The sequence below is a fragment of the Hydractinia symbiolongicarpus genome, chromosome 9 (assembly GCF_029227915.1).
Source record: "Hydractinia symbiolongicarpus strain clone_291-10 chromosome 9, HSymV2.1, whole genome shotgun sequence".
NCBI lineage: Eukaryota > Metazoa > Cnidaria > Hydrozoa > Anthoathecata > Hydractiniidae > Hydractinia > Hydractinia symbiolongicarpus.
Window position 1 is genome coordinate 13,455,180 of NC_079883.1, and position 23,178 is coordinate 13,478,357.

Here is a 23,178-nt window from a genome sequence, read left to right on the forward strand (position 1 = left end):
TATAAAAGACCTCGCAACTCTAACTGTTTACTCTTCTTGTTACATTCACGATGAAATCAGTTTTGATGCTCGCTTTTCTATCATTCGCCTACGTGGCAGCGCAAGGTAATGCTTTCTTAACCAGTATCCATATTTAATATTTAGTATTTACATAGTCTGAATACTCATCTAGTTTTATTATTCCTCTGGTTTTGTGTGTGATTTGTTAGTTGGACTTGTAAGCTATGTAGCTGCTACGGTGTTCTTTTCATAATAATATCATTATGTATACAAAATAATTATTTAGAACAATGTTCGACAGATTGCAAAGATAAGAAGAGACAACCAGTGTGCGGGTCTGATCAGAAAACTTATCCAAGTCTTTGTTTGTTAAACTGGATAAAATGCGAGAGCCAAGGTCGTGTCGAATTTAGTCACAATGGACCATGTCGTAAGTGGGTTTTTTGAGTACATTTTAAAGAAAAAGCTTCAGTTCCTAGAACATATCAAGGGACCGGTAAGGGAGTTTAAGATGTAAGTAGGAAGGTTTGCGGAAGTAAAAAATATATGGGGGCTTTGTAGTTAGTGGCAAAAAGGCGAAAGTTATCCGCGAGAATTATTTGTTTACCAGTTAGCAAAAATTCATAGTGCATAGTTGTTGAGTGTATGGTGGAGCCAAAGTTGGAACGAACCCGTGAGATCAGGCGAACCGCTCTATCGTTTGTACATTGTTTTTGGGTGCAAAAATCGAGTTTGAACAGGGACACCGCGAGTACATTGTTTTTGGGTGCATTGTGGAGGCAAAAATCGAGTTTGAACAGGTACACCAGGCTAACAGCTCTATCAATTTTTTACCTATCTGCCGCTTAAATGTTTTCGAAAGATTTAATGCTTAAATTGTGGAATAAGTTGAAAACCAAAACCACCCTTACAGGATATATGCTTTGGTAACTTTGTTTTTAGAGCAAAGTGCATGCTTCAATCGATGTTTGGATATAGCTGAAAAGTGGTGTGGCACGGATGGAATTACGTATCTTAACCTCTGTTACTTTTTAACAGCTTCGTGCAAAAAGCAAGGCAGCATTGGTATAGCTTATAAAGGAGCATGTGGTAAGATTGTATACACTTAAACATATAAATTTCCATACACTTAGTTCGGTTCGGTTGTAATTCATACATCGTATTTTATATTTTAGAAATAAGTCAGGCTGACTACCGAAGATACGAAAATTTCAGAAGATTTCTGTCTTAAGACTCACTTTTGTTCAATTTGTAGACTACTTTAATTAAAAATTATTTTTTCAAGGTTATTTGTTTGTTTTTGCTGTCCTGCTGTTGTATAAATTCTAAGAGATATGCTGAAAAAAACCCTTTTTTTTTAATGAAACCCTGCACGGTTCTCATGACATTAAAGCAAAGAGGTTAAATATCATGGGTGTGAAAAAAGTATGCAAACTTTGAAAGTGAGGACGCACGTGCTTCTACTATGTAATCTATTTACATACGAACAAAAAAATACAAAGAAATCACGTGGCTAACATATCAAGTGACAACAGCATTCGTCTTTGACCAAAAATGCAGCGAGAAGAGCACATAAATGAGAGGCAACTTTTCAACACCTAACAACAAAATCTATTAATGCACTTATGTCGTATTTTAACTACACCTGTTTCACTAGCTACGCAAGGTATATTGGGATAGAAAAACTGAGCTTCCCACTTTACTCCTGAATCAAATAACCTGTAATGTTTTGTTTTTAATTTTGGAAAATTTTAAGATTTGCTTTGTGAGCGTGCTGCATTTTTTAATTCTGATATTTCGAGCACAAAGAACATTGGAATTATCCGCATGCTCTGGATGCGATTGACAAAAAACAAATCCAGAAGCCAGAATGATGGCTCGTCCTATTACAACACACTAAGCATACACAGAAAATGTTTATATGCTAATGTTGGTTCGAACAGAGGAGTCAACTATTCGGAAATTTAAAACAAAATCACTCGTTTCCAAATGAACCAGAATCGAACAGTCAAGCTGACAATAAGTTTCCAAATTGTGAAACTGTTAACAATGATTTTTCTTGGGGATGATGATTTCGAACTTAACACATTTATGATAAAACCTTTTCCTGAACAGGATTTGAACGCAACCTCAATCCCAGAACCTGTAGCGTTTTTTAAACATCCTCATATCAAAAATGCTACAGGCCCTTGGATGGAGGTTGTATTTAAACAAAAATAGGCGAGTTTATAACTACAGACCAGTACAGACATAGCAGGACTCGTAAAATTTCTGATACTTTATTTGGAATTTTGGCAGATTTGGCTAATCTTGAAGCAAAATACGTTGAATATGTTATTCTTATGGAACTCACACTCCATAACACGTTGATCAAAAGCCCTAAATCAGCCAATGACTGCCGCTATTGCTGATAGTATTCCGAAAGATGGAGATATTCCGGAGGATCAATGGTGTGCTGAAAACGCTACTGTATCGTTTAATTTTGCTAATTGGAAATTGTTTTTTATTACTTTTTTGTTATCTTTTAAAGAAAAATGCAAACGAAAAAAGTATGAGGAAAAAATATCTAATAATTTGATTATCATGTCCATATAAATTTGTACTCCTTGTTTGGGTTGGAGATTAAATGATGTTTGACCTTGGCCTTTTCGATGAGTATTGAAGAGATTTGACCTCTGGACCTCTTCATGTACGTTGGTAAGATTTTTGAGTAAAAAGTGGGAGTGATTAAATTTGATGAGCGCTGATGGTTGTTGCATAGGTTGCAAAACGTTTGGTGCCAGCGATTCATTCTTTGATGAGGTGGAAAGCAAATCTAGTTTCTTTTTGGCAATTAACTTTTTGGGGTGTATCGGCGTTCCTACCATAGAGATATTTTTCTCCATCTTTCTCTGTTACCTCTTCTGGTGTACTATTTCTTTTCAAAGTGTCTCTGCTCCTAGCACTTCCGATAACTACAATAAAAAAAGTTGTAGTAAGAATCACCTTGTCTCTACCCATTTTACTTTTTACTTGGCGAGTGCAACTCGTTTCATACTCGCCGATTGTTTACAAATTCTAAGAATAATAAATAAAAGCGACGCTACCTCAATGATACAGAGAATCCGACCAGCGGGGTCCAGGGCCTTCTTTTTTGCATCATCCTTAATATAAAAAAGCAAAATGGTTCCTGGAGACGACGTTGCGTAAGAACCCAATTGCTTTTGTGTAATCTTGGAGATAAAGAAACGTTTTCTTTCCTCCAAGGTATAATTTATTAGCCCTTGCCCGCTATTAATAGCCTTCTCCTTTGTCATCTCTTGTCTCAACTGTGCGCTTAAACCGTTTATCTTTGTTTTTTCTGAAAAACTTATTGTGTCCAAGGCTGTCACAATCTCTGTGCACCTCGTTCATAGCGCACTTAGAATAATCGGAGTGGTTTAGCTACATCCCATAACCAAGGTTTTTTTTCTAGCATATCGATAATCATAGGTTACCTTTTCATCGTTTTAATCTTTTGCTGTCTTTGTTTTTAGATCCTTTTCTCGTTTTTTTTAACCTTTTCCTTGTCAGTGTTTTCAGCATTTTACTCATTACGTTGTTTTTCAAAGGTTTCTCTTGGGGTTGATAAGAATCATCTTTTGAATCAATTGATATGACTGACTTTTTTTCTTCCAACTAATGTGTCTAAACTACTCCTGTTTTTTTTTGTTTGTTTGTTTAAAACTAACTTTTGCCACGTTAAATTAGAGGAAAACCAAAATCCATAAACCAGACTCCCGTTAATAATTAGAGGAAACAAATTCCTTCATTTTTGGTAAATGGTTAATTCGCGTTAATTAGAGGACACGTCAAATTAGAGAAATGACGGCATTCTGACCAGATTAATATTTCATGCTGAGAATATGGCGAGCCATAAACAATCTAACCTGTCTTATATAACCAGCCTCTTAATTGCAATTGTCATATAGAAAGAAGAAGTTGTTAAAATCCTTTACATGCACGCAACCGCGGCCCTTGCAGTCAAACCTGCTATAACAACCACCTGCATAAAAGACGGCTACCTGTCTTAGACAACCTCATTTAGGACCCTCCCCCAATGTTTTTTATGGTCATTTTCTGCTCTATAAGACGACCAACGCGACCAGCGACTGCTATTTTTCATCCCCCAGACAAATATTTTTGACTTACATTTTTTAGTTTAAAAATTGTTTTTTTAATTTTGCAGTCTTTTCTCAAAAAAAGTCTATTTCGTTTTCTGAAAAAATTATATATTTTTTTTAAATCATAGTGTTTGTATAGTATCAGCAAAAAAAATCAGCTGGGAAAAGTTGCACATTACAACAACCTAATTAAGACGAACAATTTTCAAGCTATGTATTTTTTTAAGTATCAGTTGGACTGTGGTAGGGGGGCCAATTCCTCAACAGAGCCAACAACAAAAACACACACCTTAATATGAAGGGCCATGTTTAAACAAATGCTTGCGTAAAGCATTGAGACACTTTATAAAATTTTCTACGAACAACTTTAAATGCCCCAGGTCATTGCTCTACTAACACTTGGCACCTTTATCATGTTAAATACTGCGCATACCTTTGTATTTACATAACATTACTTCCTTCTGGTAAGCAGTTATCGTCACATGAAAGCGTTCTTAACATACTATTTGTTATTTCCATATCGTTAAATGAAAATGTGCAATGTATCAATACATTGAAGCACACTGGAAGGTCAATAATGCAAGGTTTAGACAGTGGCTGTTGTAAGACGACCACTTGATGTCCAGGACTGCCACTCTTTTCCTACTCCCCGGTTTGGTCAGTCTTGGCATCAACAGAAACTTTGCTTCAAATGCAAACACGACAAAAAAAGTAATGTTTGCAGGCCACAGCTTAGTGACTAAATTTTGTAAAAGTGGCTAATAATTAAAGAATTTTAAGCAAAAAATTTTACCCTTACTTACCGACCTTATTTTTTATTATCGACTTTTTTGCCAATAAAAATTTTCCATTTTTTATTTAGTTTACCAGTAAATCTTCATTATTATAAAAAAGAATAATTTCAAAAAAATATAAATCAACCTATTATTGACCCCCTATCAGTTTTTATTAATTACGGGTTATTTTCTCCACCCACCAGCTCCCTCCCCCCGGAAACGCTGACCTGACCCTATCGATATCAAAAATGCGATCGGGTTTCAAAACAAAATGGCTGAAGAGAGTGAAGGGGAACCAAAGAAGGTATTGCTATCTGAGGATGAAGAAGAAAAACAGGAAAGATTTGATAATCACGACAGAAATGTAAACGAGGAAAAGCAAAACGAAACTACAAGATACAAGGTAGAATTATATTTCTGATGCCTATATTACCTAACTTTATCATAAGAGTAGCAACCTATAATGTTTTTTCATGGGGTCAGAAAACGATTGGTAAACAACTTACCATATATATTATATCTAGCTTTAGTTAACATTGAGCTTAGCTAGCTAGCCACCTGCAGCTATAGCTAGGTCCATTTATTTCCTGCTCAACTTAACTTTAAGGACAAGCAATATATTATTACCCTAGCTAGTATTTATATATCCTGTACAATCAAAGAAGAATGGAAGGAAACAGACTATCATTATTATCCAGTATAAAGCTAGCTAAATCCTAGAAAATAAGGGCTAGTTATCTTTGTTAACTAAAGTGATAACTGGTGCATGCATATATAAAAATACCTTCAATTAAATACCAACAGTTAATAGTCAATTTTCAAATCTGGGTTAAAATTGATCAAAATATTCTGCATCAAAATTTATGGAAACATGGTAATTTTTTAAGTTTAGACACTAATTACAACATAGAACATTAAAAGTTTGGTTACTATGGCGAAAAGTAACTAAACTTTTAATGTTCTATGAAGAAAGGACCTTGCAAATCAACTGCACTTAAAATGTCTCACTGCACAGTTGAATCCTGTTCTAATAGTCATAATGGTCTTCCATTTTTTATCTTATATGATTTTGCTAGTAAATCCAAATCTGCCAGTCATTTTCTTCAAAAGTTTCTTTGTTTTGTCTTTTTGGTGATGTTACCTGGGATCTGAGAATAATAGCAAGGTTGCTAGATACCTACTGAATCATACCTACAGAACATTTGGCATGAAATACGAAAAATGTTTTTAATAGATTATATACCATTTTCACAGTGTCAATTACTCATGTGTAAGATCGGTAAATATTTAGCATGATAGGTAAATATTAATTTACTGTTAAGAGAGTAGTAGGAAAATCTTAAATATATAATAAGAAACAGCACATTCTCATAGACTTTTTTTGCAGCACCTGCTCAGTTTGTTGTATGTTGCATGCAACTACTATATTTATATAAGTTTAACAGCATGTTATCATAAATTGCATCGTTATGCATGAAGGTATTAGTGCAAATAGAACATCGAGTGTTTTAAAATCAGGTTGTCTCATTTGCACTGCATTCACAGTTGTTGGGAAAAATGACTCAATAAACCAATAAAAATAACTGACATCTTCTCCCACATAAATAATGATGTCCAATTTCCTAAAATGCGTATCAACAGCATTTATATAACAGCATTTTATAATTTATAAGGTATGATGCTCCACATTGTTTTGATTAGTGTTGCAAGTTTGATGAATATCTATGCGATATGCATGCTGCCATTCTAATTTATGTCAGCACTCAGCAATTGCAATGCAAATGCTGTGGTGTTAGCATAAATTTATAAAATATGCCAGCAAATTTTTGCTGGTGTGAGTTTATAACCTGAACATACAAATATTTGCTATTATGTTTTTCTTGCTAAATTTACTTACGTGTGCGTATGAGCGTGTAATTACAAAACAAAAAATAGAGTGATGACATAAATCACAAGCCTGATGAAGTTATGTGCTGCTGGTGGTAGTTTAAGTTTTTTACAAATAATAATGAATAACATAAATATATAGCTAGAAACCATAAAATAAGTTAAAAATTGCACTTGTAAATTCTGATGAAATATTATTTGAGCCCAATAAAACATAATAAACATTTCCATATGTAGCATCAAGTTAATCACAAATTTCTGCTTTTCCATAAAGTTACAGTCACTTCAAAAAAAGAAAACTTTGATGTCCTAAACTAAAGCTTTATGCAAGAGATTTGAAGACCTTTGTCACACGATCACATCTATCACATAAATTCTGGCTACAGATCTAAGAAAATAATTATAATTCTTAAATCCATTCAAAGTCAAATAGGTGTTATTAATCCCAGAAACAATTTAAGTTTTTTTTAACTTCAATATTAGTTTATAACCTTTTTAACATTCCAGTTTGAATATTCAAATTTTTAGCATGAGCCATGAGGATTCCACCTCTTGTTAAAGTGAGTTCCAGTAGAATTTTAGATTCTTTTTGTCAACTATATTTAGGTCACAAATTTTATTTATAAAAAAAAAAACAGCAAGCAACTTTAATTGTGAAGAGGCAGCTCTAAAAATAAATATTTTATTCCTGGTGGTCACAGTGACCACTGAGAAATTTAAATATGGCCAGTCAAGTCAATTTCTTCTGCAGTCAAAGAATCAAAATTATAAATTACAGAAATATTGTAATGTGACCCAAATTTAACAATAATGAACCCATTGTAATAGCAGGACTCTTTAATTAAACGTAGCTACTTATGGGTTGAAATGCTTTAAAAAATGAAAAAACTCGCACACTTTTTAGCAGTAATACAACATTGACACTTTATTAAAAATTCGCATCTATGATTTTTAAGGTGTGAAGTAATTAGTTACCAGGCTCACTTTTTCATGATCTTGATTCTAGTGTCAGCATTTATTATATCGCCTTTTCTACCTTTTTCGTTAAGTGTGCCTAAAGTTAATTTTCTTTGTGAAATGTGATATTTTGTGCTTCCAAATTTCAAACGACATCTGGAAAAGGGGGGTTGCTTTTTGACAAGTTTGTTTGATAATACTAACTTATCATGGATCTGTAATAAAAAGTTACATTACGTTATAAAAACATTTATTTTAAAATTAACAAAAAAGCCCTTTAGAATAGATATCTTGTATGGAAAAGACAATAATAAAGAAGAGGTGAATTATATTTAGACTGCAAGTTTGTTATTATCAGTACAGTCTGACCCTGTTTTCTGGTACATTCTGAGGCTGTGTTAACTGTCATTACTTTCTGCTGACCATCGAAGTACAGAAATACAAGTATTAAATCCCATCCTTGTTTACCGGATTTGTTTGTAAATTTCCTAGTGAAAGCATCACTAAGCATTGTTTGGGGTTTAATTAAAATTTAATGGCCAATATAAAACATAAACTACTTTATAATAACACTTCAACTTTTCAGTTACCTGATCATAATCTATTTAGCTGTATAACAAATGTAGCACTTCCACATTTGGTGTAAGGCATCGATAGATACCACTGAATTCACAGGTAGAAGAAAAATCGCACCCTTTTGTTGTATGGGAACAGAGGGAAATGTCTAAACCAATACACTCCTCTGTAAACGAAAAAAGTGTAATAGTAAAAGAAAAAATATTTTATTGAACCACCGGGGAGAGAAAGAATTCAAATTTTTTAGTCAGTGACTGTTGACCAGCTGTTATTTTAAGCTCTGAGATTTGAAGACCTTTGTCACACATTCGTTATTACAATATTATTAAAAGGTCTGGTAGCGGAACGCCTGGAAAGTTCTGAAATTTTAAGGTCTCCTAGAAACTTCTGAAAACTTCGGAAAAAGTTGTCTTTTTAACTTTTTTTTTCAGACCAATTTAATTACTTGAATTATGCAAATAAATGTCTTGTTTAGTGTGAAAACTAAAAACATTTTGATTGAAAGTCTGAGAGAAATAGTATGTAAACTATCAACAGTTGTATAGAACTCATTTTTTTGTCAATCTTTGTTATTCATATTGTTTCCTTTTCTCCTGGAAATCCTGCAAAATCTTCTGAAATATCTCCTTGAATTTTATTTTCTAAATTGTTTGGCAACGCTGTTGTTTAAAAATGGTTTACTAGGCAAGGGTATCAAAAAATGTGTAGATAAATTCAATCACTGTAAAATCACAAGTATGCAACCCTCCAAATATATTATTTTGTCTTTGTGAGTGTGACCAAATAAAAACCTACAATAGCAAAATTTCAACTATTCCAAGGTGTACAAATATGAGGAATTGATGCAAAATAATTCTGTTGGAACAGATTTTGTTAAAAAATCCAGAGAGCTGGAGATAACAATAAATGCATTATCTATTTTGTTTCCTCTGTAAAAACGTTTTTTATTTTCTGTCAAAGTGTACTTTATTTTTAGTTGAAAATACACATTTTTATTTAGCTTGAAAGTACATATTTTTATTTCTTGTTGAAATGTCTCTTTATTTCCTGTTAAAATTTATTTTTACATTAAAGAGCTTTTCTCTTGGTATTTTAAATGTTGTTTTTGTTAATGCCTGTTAAAATGTGGTACGGTTCAGCTTGTTTGAGATTTAATTGAATTTACTTCATTGTTAAATTTTATTGAAACATACTCTAAAGCAACACTTGTTTTCTTGGCAAATTAAAATCACTGTCTAAAAATCAATGCTTTCATGATTAAATTTGTAAAAAAAAAAAGGAATGAGAGAAAGCTGCTCCCACTATAACATTTACCAACATATAAAGATGTTTTTCGACATCCCTGTGGTTAATGCAAATAACGCTGATGTTTTGTCAGTTTTTAAAGATGACCCTTCTGTTTTTACAAATATATTATACTGTATGTTTAATACTTTCTATAAATAAATCATGTTGTTGTTTAACTCCCTAAGTGAAAAGGGGGAGGGACAAAGCTCCCAACTTTTCTATTGAAATTTGTGGTGGCTTTCAGATCAAATTGTGTGGACATTTAAGTGGTTTGTATAATGTAATTTAATTTTTAGTCATATCTCTTTTCCACAATGTAAGTGACCGTGTTTTAGAAACTATCAAGTCGTTTTTGGATGAGAAGTATTAATTTTTGTTATTATTAAGAAATATTGACACAGGTTAAGTATTCAAAAAATAAACTTGATATTTACATACAAATTTTTGTTTTTCAATGAGAGTCCTGTAAAGAGTTTATTTTTACATGTCTGAATATGATACTTCCCCAAACAAAAGTGGCCACTTGCTATCTTTCTTTCTTTCTCTTGATTTTTTTATGGGAAATGTAAACAGTTCCATATTTAAAGATTGGTGGGAATAATATTTTGTTGATCTTGCAAGATTGCATACATTTTTTGAAAGCTTGAAATTTCTGATACTCTTTTTCTGTTATAGTAAGTCAGTGTTGTGTTTGCTGTTATAAGATTCGTTGTGGTATTTAATCATTATTGAAAAAAAAATTTGTGTCGGGTCCTCTAAGCTGAAATTTTCTGTTATAAATTTAGGTTTGACATAAACTGATAAATACCTATTTAGGTTATCTAAATAGAGGCATTATTAAAATTTTTCTTTTTATAGCCTTTTTGCAGATTAAGCTTTTCTATCAAGAGTTCAAAATTGTTCGAAATTCTACACTTTGAAAGCAAAGGATTGTGGACAGAGTTGTCCTTAACATTTCAAAAAAATAATCTTCGTCACCCTTTATGTATTTTCAGTTTACCATAATCCCTTTTTTAAATTGCGCAGTTATTGTTTACTGGGGAGATAACATTTTTGCTGAGGTTTACTATTACAACGTTATCCATAGGATTTGTTTTCTGCTTTTTTTAAAAATCTCCATGGTGATTTTACTAGAGCCATATATTTAGTTTGCTAGTTTTTATAATTTACAATGGACGGGTCATATGGTTCGTACATATCTACGAGCACACTGGATATATGTTATGTTTGTTCATAATGATTGGAAATACATTTTATAACTTTTATCCTATCAAAAAAGTATAATCAACAGCAATCTCTTATGTTTGAAAAATGTGCAATGTGATTTGTTTGGACTTGTGTCTTAGCACATACTGGTGCCTGCTACAGAAGCAACTGCCTAAAGTTTGAGTATTATGGTAGCATTAAATATAGACAAACAAGGAAAAAGTTAACAAACGCAAAACAAAAGGGTGTAGTCGCTGTTCTACTTTGAGCAAACTTTTTAATTGTAACCTACTGGTAAATGATTACATGAGAATGTTAACACAATATTTGATTTACATTTTTATTTGAATCTTGTTCATACTACAAAGGACATTGTTTTTATCCAAGAAATATTTATATTCGGCTTTTACTGGTTGATTTCCTTTTGCGAAATGATAAAAACCCCGAGGTATAATAAATAACTGTTTAATTGAGGGGGATTTTTTCCGCATCTGTCAATACTCTTCGGTATTGCTCTCATAGGCATATATTATAGGATTAGTATCCCAGTATCTGATGGGTAGTAAATGCTTGTGTGTAATTTGGTCTTTTTGTTTTTAAAAATACCTGTTTTATTTTTTAAAAATATGTACCCTAACAGTGTAATTGTTTTGTAACCCTCTTTACTGAAATTATATTTTTCCTTTTTTGGGTTATATAAAAGAATAGAAATATCCTGGTTGATATCAATGGTGTTTTTTTGCTCAGCATATAGGTGTTTATGTATAATTGTTAATAATTCAAAGCCATCACAAGGTCTGAAAGATTTTATCCCAACGTTTAAATGTTTTTATTATTTTCATAAAAATCAAATGTGTTTGAGTTTGAGAAAATACCAGACGGGTGTTATTGGTGAAGAAAATGTCATCATTTTTGTCTGATAAGGTAGTAAAGACCTTATGAACTTCATTTCATGCAAAAATTTTAATTTGATTTTGCCGTCAAGAGAATCAATATTGTTGTTGGTTTGAGTAATTGAAAACATTTTTATATGCCAAAAGACTTTTATTTGATGATGTTCTTGGTGACCTGTGTAATGTGCCTATTGTAAATACAATGTGAAAAACATGCAGAAAATTAAGCCAGCTATGAGAGTAAATGTTTGCATAAGGAAAATTACAAATAGTTAGGCTGTTATTTCAAATCATGGAAACATATGTAAGCGTTGGTGGTAGAGATTATGGATTGAATGTGGAATTAAATTAGTTTTATCATTTACATTTAAGTGTGTTCCATTAATGCCATTTAGGTGATTATTGTGTTGCCCACTTCTTGGACAAATTGGTTGTCATGACAATTAGTGTTATCTTTACCAAGATCTCAATGACTGTGAGCAATACATTGTGGTTTCAAAGGAATTGTAAATATGATATTACCCCCTTTAATCTTATCTTGTGATTGGTTTCTAGTTTCAGGGTTTTTTTGAAACAACTACTTTTGTTTGATAATAGTTTTTTCATTGGTTGGTATAGTTGTTATATACGATTTAGTGTTTTTTTCCAGACGCAGAATTTAATTGAATTGTTCATTTATCTTTGGCCATTGTAAATTTATATATGACTAGCTCACTTTGCTTTTGATATTGCAAGGCAGGAAAACGTTTAGTACAATTGTACGTGCATTTTTGCATGTTAGTTTTGTATCAATCTTTGGAGAAAGGAAAATGATTTGTAACATCATCACAAAACAACAGAAGGGGAGACCAGTTATGAACAATAAAGTTACAAAGATTAGTCATAATAACTTTTGGCATTATTCATACGCGGTAATTATTATTTTTTATTTTTGTTTTCATTAGGTGCATTTGGAAATTCTTTTTTAAATTTGTTTGAATGGAGTAAATTCTGACAGAATTTAAAACTTGAACAGATTTTTTTCTTTTAATTGATTCTTTATTGATGAGGCAAAACTGGTTATTATGTATTTATTTTTTTATTAAACTTCTGCTTAAACTTTACTCCAATTAGAAATAAATTGCTGGAATTAATTTTTATTAAATCTGTTTCTATATCTTGTATTTGAGATGTTGGTGATAACGTACTACGCATAAGAAATTCCATGAACCCACACGTTTTCCCTTTACTTCTCATTTGAAAATTTGTTTTGGATTTTATAATTTGGAATTTTTTATCATCAACCCAGCTCCTTACTTTACTTTAGGTTTTTGTCAATTTAAATATACACTAGTTGATAAAGCCTGTGGAAAAATCCACTTAAACAAAATAGCAATGGAAAAGAAGCATCATTTAAATTTTGCTGACATCAGAAACCCATCCACAAGAATTTTTTTTCAAAAACTTGTTTTCCCATTGCCTCTGTTGTGTAGAGCCTAAAGTGCTGATCAAAAAAATGTATATGATTATGTGCTTTTGATAAAGAGGTAATAAGATAAAAGGGTTTAAAAATTTTGCTGACATCAGCAAGTCTCCACAAAGTACAAAAATGTTTTTATAGATCTTGAAACGCTGATTAAGAAAATATATAGGATCATTTACTTTTAACAAAAGGTTACAGATATATTGTGGTTTAAATGTTTTTTGATGATGTCATCAACCCATTCATTTCGAAGCGGATTCGGGTACCCAGGTTTGGGAAACGTACTCAAATTAGTCCTAGGTGGTCCCTAGTTACCTACACAGTAAAAATGGACTGAGGTCACCACCTTGTTTCCAAGTTATTTAGCTTTAAAGTTATATGTGTATTGTATGGCTTCATTAATTTATAATAAGGCTATTTACTACTGCCGTGCTGTAACATCAGAAAATTTGACATTTGAGACATAACTTTTTCAGTAACATCAAAGAAAAATGAAGACATCCACTTTGCCTGTTACAGACAGACACACAGTCACAGTCTGTATTATTATAGAGATGATACATTATATAAACCTGTGTGTATGATCACTCATTACAAAATGTTTATGGACAATTTTTTTTAACAGACAGTTTAAAAAGCAAAAGCTGACATGGCAGGACAAACTTAGAATTTCACAAAGATAAAGTCTAGCCTTTTTGTAAAGGATCCTACAGTATATTACATATGTATTTGAAAGATTTTTAGTTATATATTTATGTATTTTGTTCTTAATTGTATCAGATAATTCGTGTATTTTACTATTCCAAAAACTTGCTTCAACACTTTTGCACTCACATAGTCCATAAACAGTGAAATTTAATTCACATTTAAATTTTGTAGATATTATAGTTAAGAGAAGTTATTACCTGTCATTGTAGAAACAAACAATAAAAAAAGCAGATTTTTTTTGAATTTTTTTTGTAATTTAATAATAACCATATCGGAAGGGAGGTTGTGTCATGTTTACCCTTTTTTTAAAGAAAAGCAAGAAATAATATGTTGCTAGGCAGATACTGAATGACTCGTGAGTATATAACAGCGCAACTAGTTTATATATATATTCTTTATGGCTTATTGAGAAAATTGTTTACAACAAACCTTGTGCTATAACTATGAAGTGCTGGTACAGATCGCATTATTCAGGAATAACAATCAGCATTTTATAGAGTTTTATAAGATTAATGATTAACTGGTGTCTAACATGCCTAAAAATATTTAATTTGTTTTATGTTTAGGCCTTTTTATAACTTGATGACGACTGTTTATATTTTTTCATTAGAATTTTATTTTTTTGAGCTAGTTTGGAAAAAGGGTTAAAAAAATCTGCTGGATAACTGATACAATTTGCTTTTTAGTGGCCAGCCTGGATTATGTTTCATATGTGTTATATGAAAAGTTTACAATGGCTTTATAATTTACACAAAAATTCCGACATGGTGTAATAAGCTGGCTAATTCTTGGACAAAAATATAACTCTAGACTCCTTCATCAGCCTGTTCAGTTCACATTGTCACACAGCAATTGCAGACGTAAGAGCCTACACATTGATGCAAATCACATCAGCATTTTTTTGCCAACATAATTTGAACTAGGAAGACTGATATTTGCTGTAGTTAGAACTTTCTAAACCAATTTCAAAATAAAAAAGCAGCTACATTATTTTCTTGGCCTTGAAATTTGGAAAGAAACGTTTTCGTATTATTTTTTACATAACCTCCTTAACCTTTTCTTTAAAACGGCCTGCTTTTGGAAACTCTGTTCAATGTTAAACAAACAGTCTTTAATAAGTAACGCACGATTGTAACATTATTACACTAACAATGATAGATTATTGGCAATTTTGTAAAGCAATAAATAATATTGATCTTTCTTGAAACAAAATAATGTGTGTTTTCAATTTTTATTAAGGTTTTTCAGATTAGTGTGAATGTTTTCTTTGGCTTTTGGTAAAGATTCTGAATTTCTAGGGACCTTGGATCCTTTGTGGTTGAAATAAATATTTTGACAGGATCTAGACTTCTTCTTTAGTTCTACACCTAGTGAAGCAATGATAACATGTTAAATTCACCCAATATTTTAAAAATGTGATGTAGTTGGAATATATTTTGTATAATTTGTTATTAATTTCTAACGAATTAAAGAGTTAGGGTAAGACATTAAAAGCCTAAAATCTAATCTAAAATCTTGAAAAATTTTCTTTTCTTGAAAATCCACATAAATATGAAAGGTTTAAAGCTAAGAGTATACATCAGGTGTTTTAGACATGAGACATGCTTTCAGGAGTACTTCTTATGACATTTAACATTTATTATGTGCTATTAATAGCATGATATGTAATATTTAAGAAATAATATTTCCAAAATAATAATCAAAAATTAAATCAAAAAAGTGAGATGAAACAAAGAAAACATTACTTTGTCTAAAGTATAATCTTGTCACAGTTTATGCATCATTGAAAACATTTCTGTGTTTAAAAGTAAGGTTAGATGAACATAAAATGCACAGTAAATTAAATAACTTGTTGTAGCAAGGAGAAAATGGATGATCTACAATTGAATAGCATGAAATCACAATCCTTTGTCAAGTAACGTGACACCAATTTTAATGGAGTTGTATATTTTTTAAATGACGTGTGAATGGATGGCAAAGGTGTAAGTGCAGGCAGGTGTGGTAATGTACAGTCCTGATGTCCTAATCCTGAAATAAACATAGAAGCTTAAGTTTCATTTTTTTGTTGTTTTAAAATGTGTGAAATTAACTTGTAAACTGATCTCTAAACTTTATACTTGTTTAATAAAGTGTTGTTAAAATGGAATTTCAGAATGTTTTTATCATTCTCGCAGTTTTTCTAAAAATGAAAAAAAGGTCTGGTAACTTTCTAAAGCAACGTAAAAGATGCTAAACATGCATAAATAACAACACATTTTGAAACTTTGGAGCTGAAAATTTATTTCTTAAACTTTGTTTATCAAAAATATATGCAAAGATGGATAACGCTAATTAATGCTGTTGAAATATATTCAATTATAATCGCTATGTTGCTGGTGCATATATCTAGGTAGATAGATAGATATATCTAAGCGTCCCTCCTATTCGGGAATGATTATACTTTCTAAACCCATATAAAGAGATCATTGACTGTGACAATATTGCCACCAAGGAGTAATTGGTATTGAAACGAGCCTAATGAATGTGTAGTTAAAATATGTCAAATGATGTCTTAAAGTATTGTAGATACAAAATTTTACAGGTATGTACTCTGAGAAGTATTAGTTTAGTATCATATTAGGCATAACTGGAAGATCATAGTAAAGTAGACCCTAAAATTTATACTTCTGTATCATCATTATCATCATTCTCGGCTTAACGTCTGTTTTCCATGCTAGCATGGGTTGGACGGGGTATATTAATGACCCTTTCCAACCTGATCTAGACTGTGTTAGATCTAAACTCAACTTCTTCTGTATCAAGACTGTCCTTATAACCTCCTGCCAAGTCTTTCTCAGTCTGCCTCTGGGCTTTGCCCAAGGAACTATTAAGTCTCTACACTTTCTTACCCAATTATCCCCCCTCCATTCTTTCTAAGTGCCCAAGCCAATTCAATCTTCTTATCTGGATAACATCTTTAATTCTACGGATACTTAGCCTGCTTCTTAGCTCATCTGAACTCTTTCTGTCTCTCAGACTGGCGTTACACATCCACCTAACCATTCTCATATCATTCCTTTCTAAACGGTCAAGATCTTTCTGCTTCACTGCCCATGTCTCACTACTAAATTAGGAAAAGTAAAAAAGAATTCCAACAGTTTAACTAAAAAAAATTGTCATAATTAAGTGTTTATCAGTTGATTTTTTTTATGTTGATATTGACATCCTTTTTGTTGTTCACAAAAGAAGCCATGTCAACATACAAAAAACTAATTGATTCTCTTACATGTCCCAGGAAAAGGTGCGGGCACTATTACTGGTCTGGGTTTTTAAAACAGAACATACATATTAAAAAAAGCATCCTGTGTGGCTTGGCAGTGGCAACAATGCATGTTTATTTTGATGTTGGTATGGTACACTTGTGTTTATTTTATAGTTGTAGCATTATACAACCTTTTATTTCATAACTCCAGGCTTACATTCTCTTCTTTACACTTAAAAAAAATTTTGTTGCTGAAATGAACAAAATTTAGGTAAGAACTTTGCAATAATAATGTTCAGAAGAAGGAATGTCTTGAATAAAACTTAAACATTTTGATAAAACGAAGATGCATGTTTACCTAAAATAATGTTTTTGACTTTAATTTTTAAAGTCACTTTAAGCTGTTTACCTGCACTATCAAGTGGAAAGGATTTCTTCAAAATGGATGTTTAATTGAGGTGAAAAACCAAAAGGCGTGTTTATGACGCAGATGCGGTTTTTTTACGTTGAGATATTGTAAACTACGGTATTTGGAACATGATATGAAATCCACTTAAATTTAAAAATAGTTTATTTGGAATCTGCTTTGTACAGGGAAAAATTAATGCATTTTTTTTACTGTTTGGTTTTACATCTTTTGTTTTCAAGTTTGGGGTAATCTTGGTGGTGAAAGTAGAAAAACAATAGAAGTTGATCTTTCCTGTAAAAACCATGATATTTGGAGAATGTCCTGGAATCTACTTAAAATGTCTTTATTTTTAGAATTTTCACAAGCATCCTCTAACTTTTTTAAGCAAAAAAAATATTTATTTATTGAGATGAATGAATTGGATGTCTAGGCAAAGATTTTATGTACTGTAGTCACCAGCTTCCGAAACCTGTTGTAATTTCAAACATTTAGTGTTGTTGTAATACTAGTGCATCATGAGTATATAAAATGTCAGAAAAAAGCTAGGAATATCGGCATTTTTTTTTATATGTTAGCAAAATATCAAGAAATTCTAGGTTAAAATGATTAATTAATACAATTTATTTTTCAAAATATTCGCAAGGATTAGATTTTAGAAATAAGAAAAATGTCAGGAAAAAGATTAATACTGACTGGACGTTCTGAGCTTAGTGTGGCGATTCCATGTTCAAAATAATGATCCTACTGCACAGGATTCGGTTGTGTTGCGCGAACATAATTAACTGTTTTTTAAATGTAACTGAAAAACAGAAACAATTTATTGTGCCACAAAACCTTTTTTATTACAGTTACAGAAGCAAATATGTTCTGCTTTTAAGATGCAAATGCGGAAAGAAATACACTATGCTACTAGATTACGTATTTCTCCCAGCCCTTCTGTTTCAAGTTCTTTTTTATTATAAATTTGCGCAACTTTTCTACAATTCAAAGATTATCACTCAACGAAACATGCATTGAAATAACAAAAGGACAGAGAAAATTTACATTAAACTTTATCATGAATTTTTGTAATGCAGAATATATAAAAAATAGAGGGAATGATGAAAAATTTGATACATTTTCTTTTTTTTAAAAATGCCGTTAAATCTTCACTTTCTCATGCAAGTATAAAGTGATATGCCAGTTGTTAAGCACTCTTCTTTTTTATAATTTAATTTCTCTTTTATGTCTCATACACAAAGTTAGATATTTTTAGTAATTTTGGTCATTAAAAATTAATGAACATTTTAATAAACCTGTTGAAATAGTTATAAAAGGTTGTAGCCACATAATATTGGTGCAATGTTATCTGATCAGGCAAAACTGTTTATTGTGGAATGCAGGGGGCAGCCTTTTTAATTTGCATTGACACTGTTATTTCATCTTTTCGTATGTAATTAAACTTTAGCTTCCTCAAACTCTATTTAAGAACAAAAATGAAGTCATTGTCATCAAATAACCTGTATGGATTGGCCTGGATGATCAACTCTGTGTTTAAATTTAATCATCTCTTGTTATCATTTCCTTAAAAGGACAAATTATTACGGGTTTTTAGCTTTACTATTTCAAACATCTAGGTCACCAATTTTAAGACTTTATAAAAAGGGTTAATCATTTGGAGTTTTTATTTTTGAGAATTCAAAAAAAAAATATATATATTAGAAGAGAATGTAAACAAACTAAGAATGTAAGGCAATTGTTGTGTATGTGTCTATCTCTAGGATTTCCCAAGTCATAATACCATTGCAGTCCTGTGATAATGGCTCTAGGCGAGCAGGAATAAAGTTTGTTGGTCACGCTTTAGTAAAAGAAATAAAAATGATGATTAGGACTGCAAATAGATTTAGAATTTTGATGTTTTATTTGCAATTGTATTGATCTAATTAGCTAATTAGCAAAAATGGCCAAAAAGTCATGCTTAAAGAAGAGCAATGTAAGTCAATGAAATAAAATGGAAGACATTTAAGAACTCAGGCATACTAACAAAACAGTGGTGTTGAAACAAGCAAGTCGTGAAAACAGTTTAAGCTGAGGTAGATTGTGTAATCACTAACCCTATTAGATTTCATAACTAAATTGAGTATTACTATTATTACCATGACTTGTGTGGGGGCTAACACATAAGCTACTGGGATTATAACACATTTATCAAAGTGGGTGGCTATATCCTCTGTGTGCTAGCTTTCATCATTTCCACTTTTATTTTTTATCTCTTAGCAATAAAGTGAAAGAATTTTAGCCTCATCTAGAGAATGTGTGTACAAGGATAAAACAGTTGGAACACATTAACTCGACATTTTAAAGCTTAGCTGTAATTAATAATTTTAACAATATGGATCTTAACAATATAGATCAACTATCTCTTATAATACGGAGACTGTGTCTGTCTGTAACAGGCAAAGTGAATGTGCTCATTTTCCTTTAATGTTGCCGAAAAATGCATGTCTAATATGTTAAGTTTTCTGACGTTACGGCGCGACGTCAATAACACTACTTTAACGTCAATATCCTATATTAAATTAATGAAGCCATTACAGTGCACCTAAAACTTTGAGCCCAAATAACTTAGAAACGAGGTGGTGACGTCAATGATTTTTTACCGTGTGGGTAACTACCTGAGACCAATATGGGTAAGTTTCCTAAACCTGACGACGTCATCAAAAAACCTTCAAACCCTAACATCTCTGCAACTGTTTGTCAAAGATACATGATCCTATACATTTTCTTGATCAGTGTTTCAAGATCTATGTGTTGAAGGCAACAGGTGTACAAATTTCTAAAAAAAAAGTTTTAGTATCTTAGCAGGTCTTTGCTGACGTCAGCAAAACTTTAAACCCTTATATCTCATTAACAGCTCATCAAAAGCACATGATCATATATATTTTCTTGATCAGCAGTTTAAGGTCTACATATTACAGGCAACAAATAAACTAAATTTCGCCAATTTTTTTTTCTATCTGCACTGCTGTCGTCACCAAAAAAATTAAAACAACCTATTTTTTCATTTTTCTTCTGCCTAAGTGGATTTCTCCACGGACTTTATCGACTAGTTTTTACTAATCTTTTTTTGCAAAAAAAAAATCTACACAAAGCTGAAGTATATATTGTTTAACTAAAAATATAATTTTGTGCTTTGCACGGAAACTCTTGTGAATAGTTCATCAAATGATTTTTTTGTGCTTTTTTGGTATTAACTTGGTTAATATTAGCAAAGGAAGTCCCACTTGCCTAAAAAAGTTTTTAACCATTAGAAATCTTTTGTTGTTGTTTCATCACTTTAATTTTTGCTCCTGATCATCTCCTTTCTAATTTTGTGGAAAATTGTTTGCTTTCTAATTATAACTACGATAACAATTACTAATGATTTTGTATATTTTAAGGGTACGCTAGTTATAATATGCAATAACATAATGTTTTTTTCATGTGATGTTATGTTATGTTCTTGAGCTGAAATTATTCACTTTCTATTTTATCATTGCTTGAGAGAGTTGGTGCATTCTTCAAATAGCTTTATGAAATTTTTTTTCCAAAAAAATGTTTTTCAAATGTTTTATGAGTACAAAATTGTTGCTATGAATCTAGTAATTATAACCATTTTAGAAACTATAATTAAAGTCACATTTTCTCAATATCTTGCTTACTTGCTTACCTCATGTAACTATTTCACAACCTATCCACAAACCCATGCTGGCCAGTGTTTTGTGTTCAAATTCAATTTTTGATGATCATCGAGGTCATTATTGAAAAAGCATAAGTTAGCGTGATATCTTTAAAGGTGCTCAAGGTTTCTGAAAAAATGTTGAAGAGCCATAATGAAAGTATTTTACTGTCTGAGACAAAATAAAGTGTGCAAACAAATTCAAGTTGTTGTATTTTATCCTCTTCCTGTATTGTGCTACCATGCTGGCGTTTGTTTTAACCCATTAGCCTGCCCTTAATGGCATTCTTATCCATTTCATATAAAAAAACCTTAATGAGCTGTATTTAACCAATGGTGAACAAGGGTAATTTTCTATTTTTAAATAGCATCATTGTAGAATCCATTCAGTTGTGGTGGGCATCTTAGCGTGTTGCACTTTTTGTTTTACTGTGATGTTTCATCGAGAGATTGCGTAGAGGTTAAAGTTTCACATTTTTTAGCACTCAGACACTTTGATTGTAGCATTATGATGAGATCAATATTGTTCAGAGCACCACTTATGAATGGACATTTGGTAATGTTATGTGATTTTTATGTTATTTTGAATGTAATTCTTGGTACAGTGTTTATTTAAATGAACTGATGAGTCTGTAAAACTTTACTGCAGCAAATTTTTAGAAATTAAAATCCTGAAATTTATTTTCCAATTTATAAATTAAAAAGCAGTTTTTCAGGTTGCATCATTTTCTCGTATATAAAAACATTCTTTTTTCCTTGTTTACAATTACAAAGTGTAAAAGGTTTAATGTTTAATTGTTGCTTTTTTCAGGATAAAGTTTGAAGGGACAACAACTTTAAAATACATGGGGAAAGTGGTATACTATAAATCTGTAAATATGCAGCTCTCAACAAGTGTCTTTCTTTTTTAAGAAAACATAGTTTGTTAGTGGATTAAGGGGTGAAGTTTAAAGTATTTATCACATTTGTAAAGTAAAAATATCTCAAAAAACTCTTCCAGGTAATTCATAGAAAAATATATAAGAATTTGCTAGTTGCTAATGGCAATTATCATCTTTAGCTCATAGACGGAGAGTCAAGTAATACAACATAAATAGACAACAAGAGAAATAAATTACTAATGGATAATCTGTTTTTATTGGTTTTCGCAATGATGCTCCCATTTTCAAATTTTTGCATGAATCCTGGACTCAGGAGTAAGGACTTTGTTAACTTTACTCTCCCCGTTAATGTATGTGCTTTGCAGAACGGATGTTGTTGTGATAAAGTGCAGAAGAATGATAAAGATCTTGGCTATACTTTTTTTACTAACATGTCTATCTCATTTTTTCTATGTCTAACGTTATAACGTTATAAAAATATATCCCCTATAACAAATCTAGTAAAGACCTCAATGACCCATGAGAACAAGAATAAGAAACAAAACTGTAAAATCATCTTCATATCATGCTTTCTTTTTCTGTGCTTAGAATATAAAAACATAAATTCCCTGATTTTACACTTATGTTATGTTACTTTCTCCCCATTGGTATAATGGACTTTAAGGCTTTGTTTATTATCTCTTACCAGTTAATGTTGGTTTTTAATTGTTTTTTTTCATGTTTTTTTTTCAGAAAAAACTAAGATAAAACAGCACCTAGCATCGCTTTTTTTAGCTTTGCTTTGTTTTTTTGCATAGTGTATGAGTGCTTACTGAATATGGTGGACACTTTTAATTAAAAACTTTGTTAAAAATAGGAAGCAATCAATTAAATAAACCAATAAAACTGAGAACTATTTTAGAGCAAAGATTTGTTAGTTTGTTTGTTCTCTGTGCTATGTTTGTTTGTTTTTGTTTTTGCTAAGTTCGAGAAGGTCACGGATTATGTTTAAAATTTGATCTGGTCTAGATGAAGTCTTGTTTTGGGGAAATTTACCTGAACTTTAAATGCAATGTC

General features: G+C 31.4%; 2 protein-coding genes across 2 annotated transcripts in view; both read left to right on the plus strand.

The window, feature by feature from the left end:
* On the plus strand, positions 1-1,289 carry LOC130657313 (four-domain proteases inhibitor-like). The gene is made up of 4 exons (XM_057460293.1): positions 1-105; positions 287-430; positions 943-1,089; positions 1,176-1,289. Exons 1-4 carry the CDS (start codon positions 51-53, stop codon positions 1,229-1,231), a joined length of 402 nt encoding a protein of 133 aa, XP_057316276.1. The 5' UTR covers positions 1-50; the 3' UTR covers positions 1,232-1,289.
* A 3,834-nt stretch (positions 1,290-5,123) lies between these two features.
* Positions 5,124-23,178, plus strand: part of LOC130657301 (zinc finger protein 16-like) — a 29,826-nt gene continuing 11,771 nt past the window's right edge. The window contains exon 1 of the mRNA XM_057460282.1: positions 5,124-5,321. Within this exon, the coding sequence (XP_057316265.1) occupies positions 5,190-5,321 (132 nt within the window). The 5' untranslated portion in view covers positions 5,124-5,189. The remainder of the gene's footprint in view (positions 5,322-23,178) is intronic.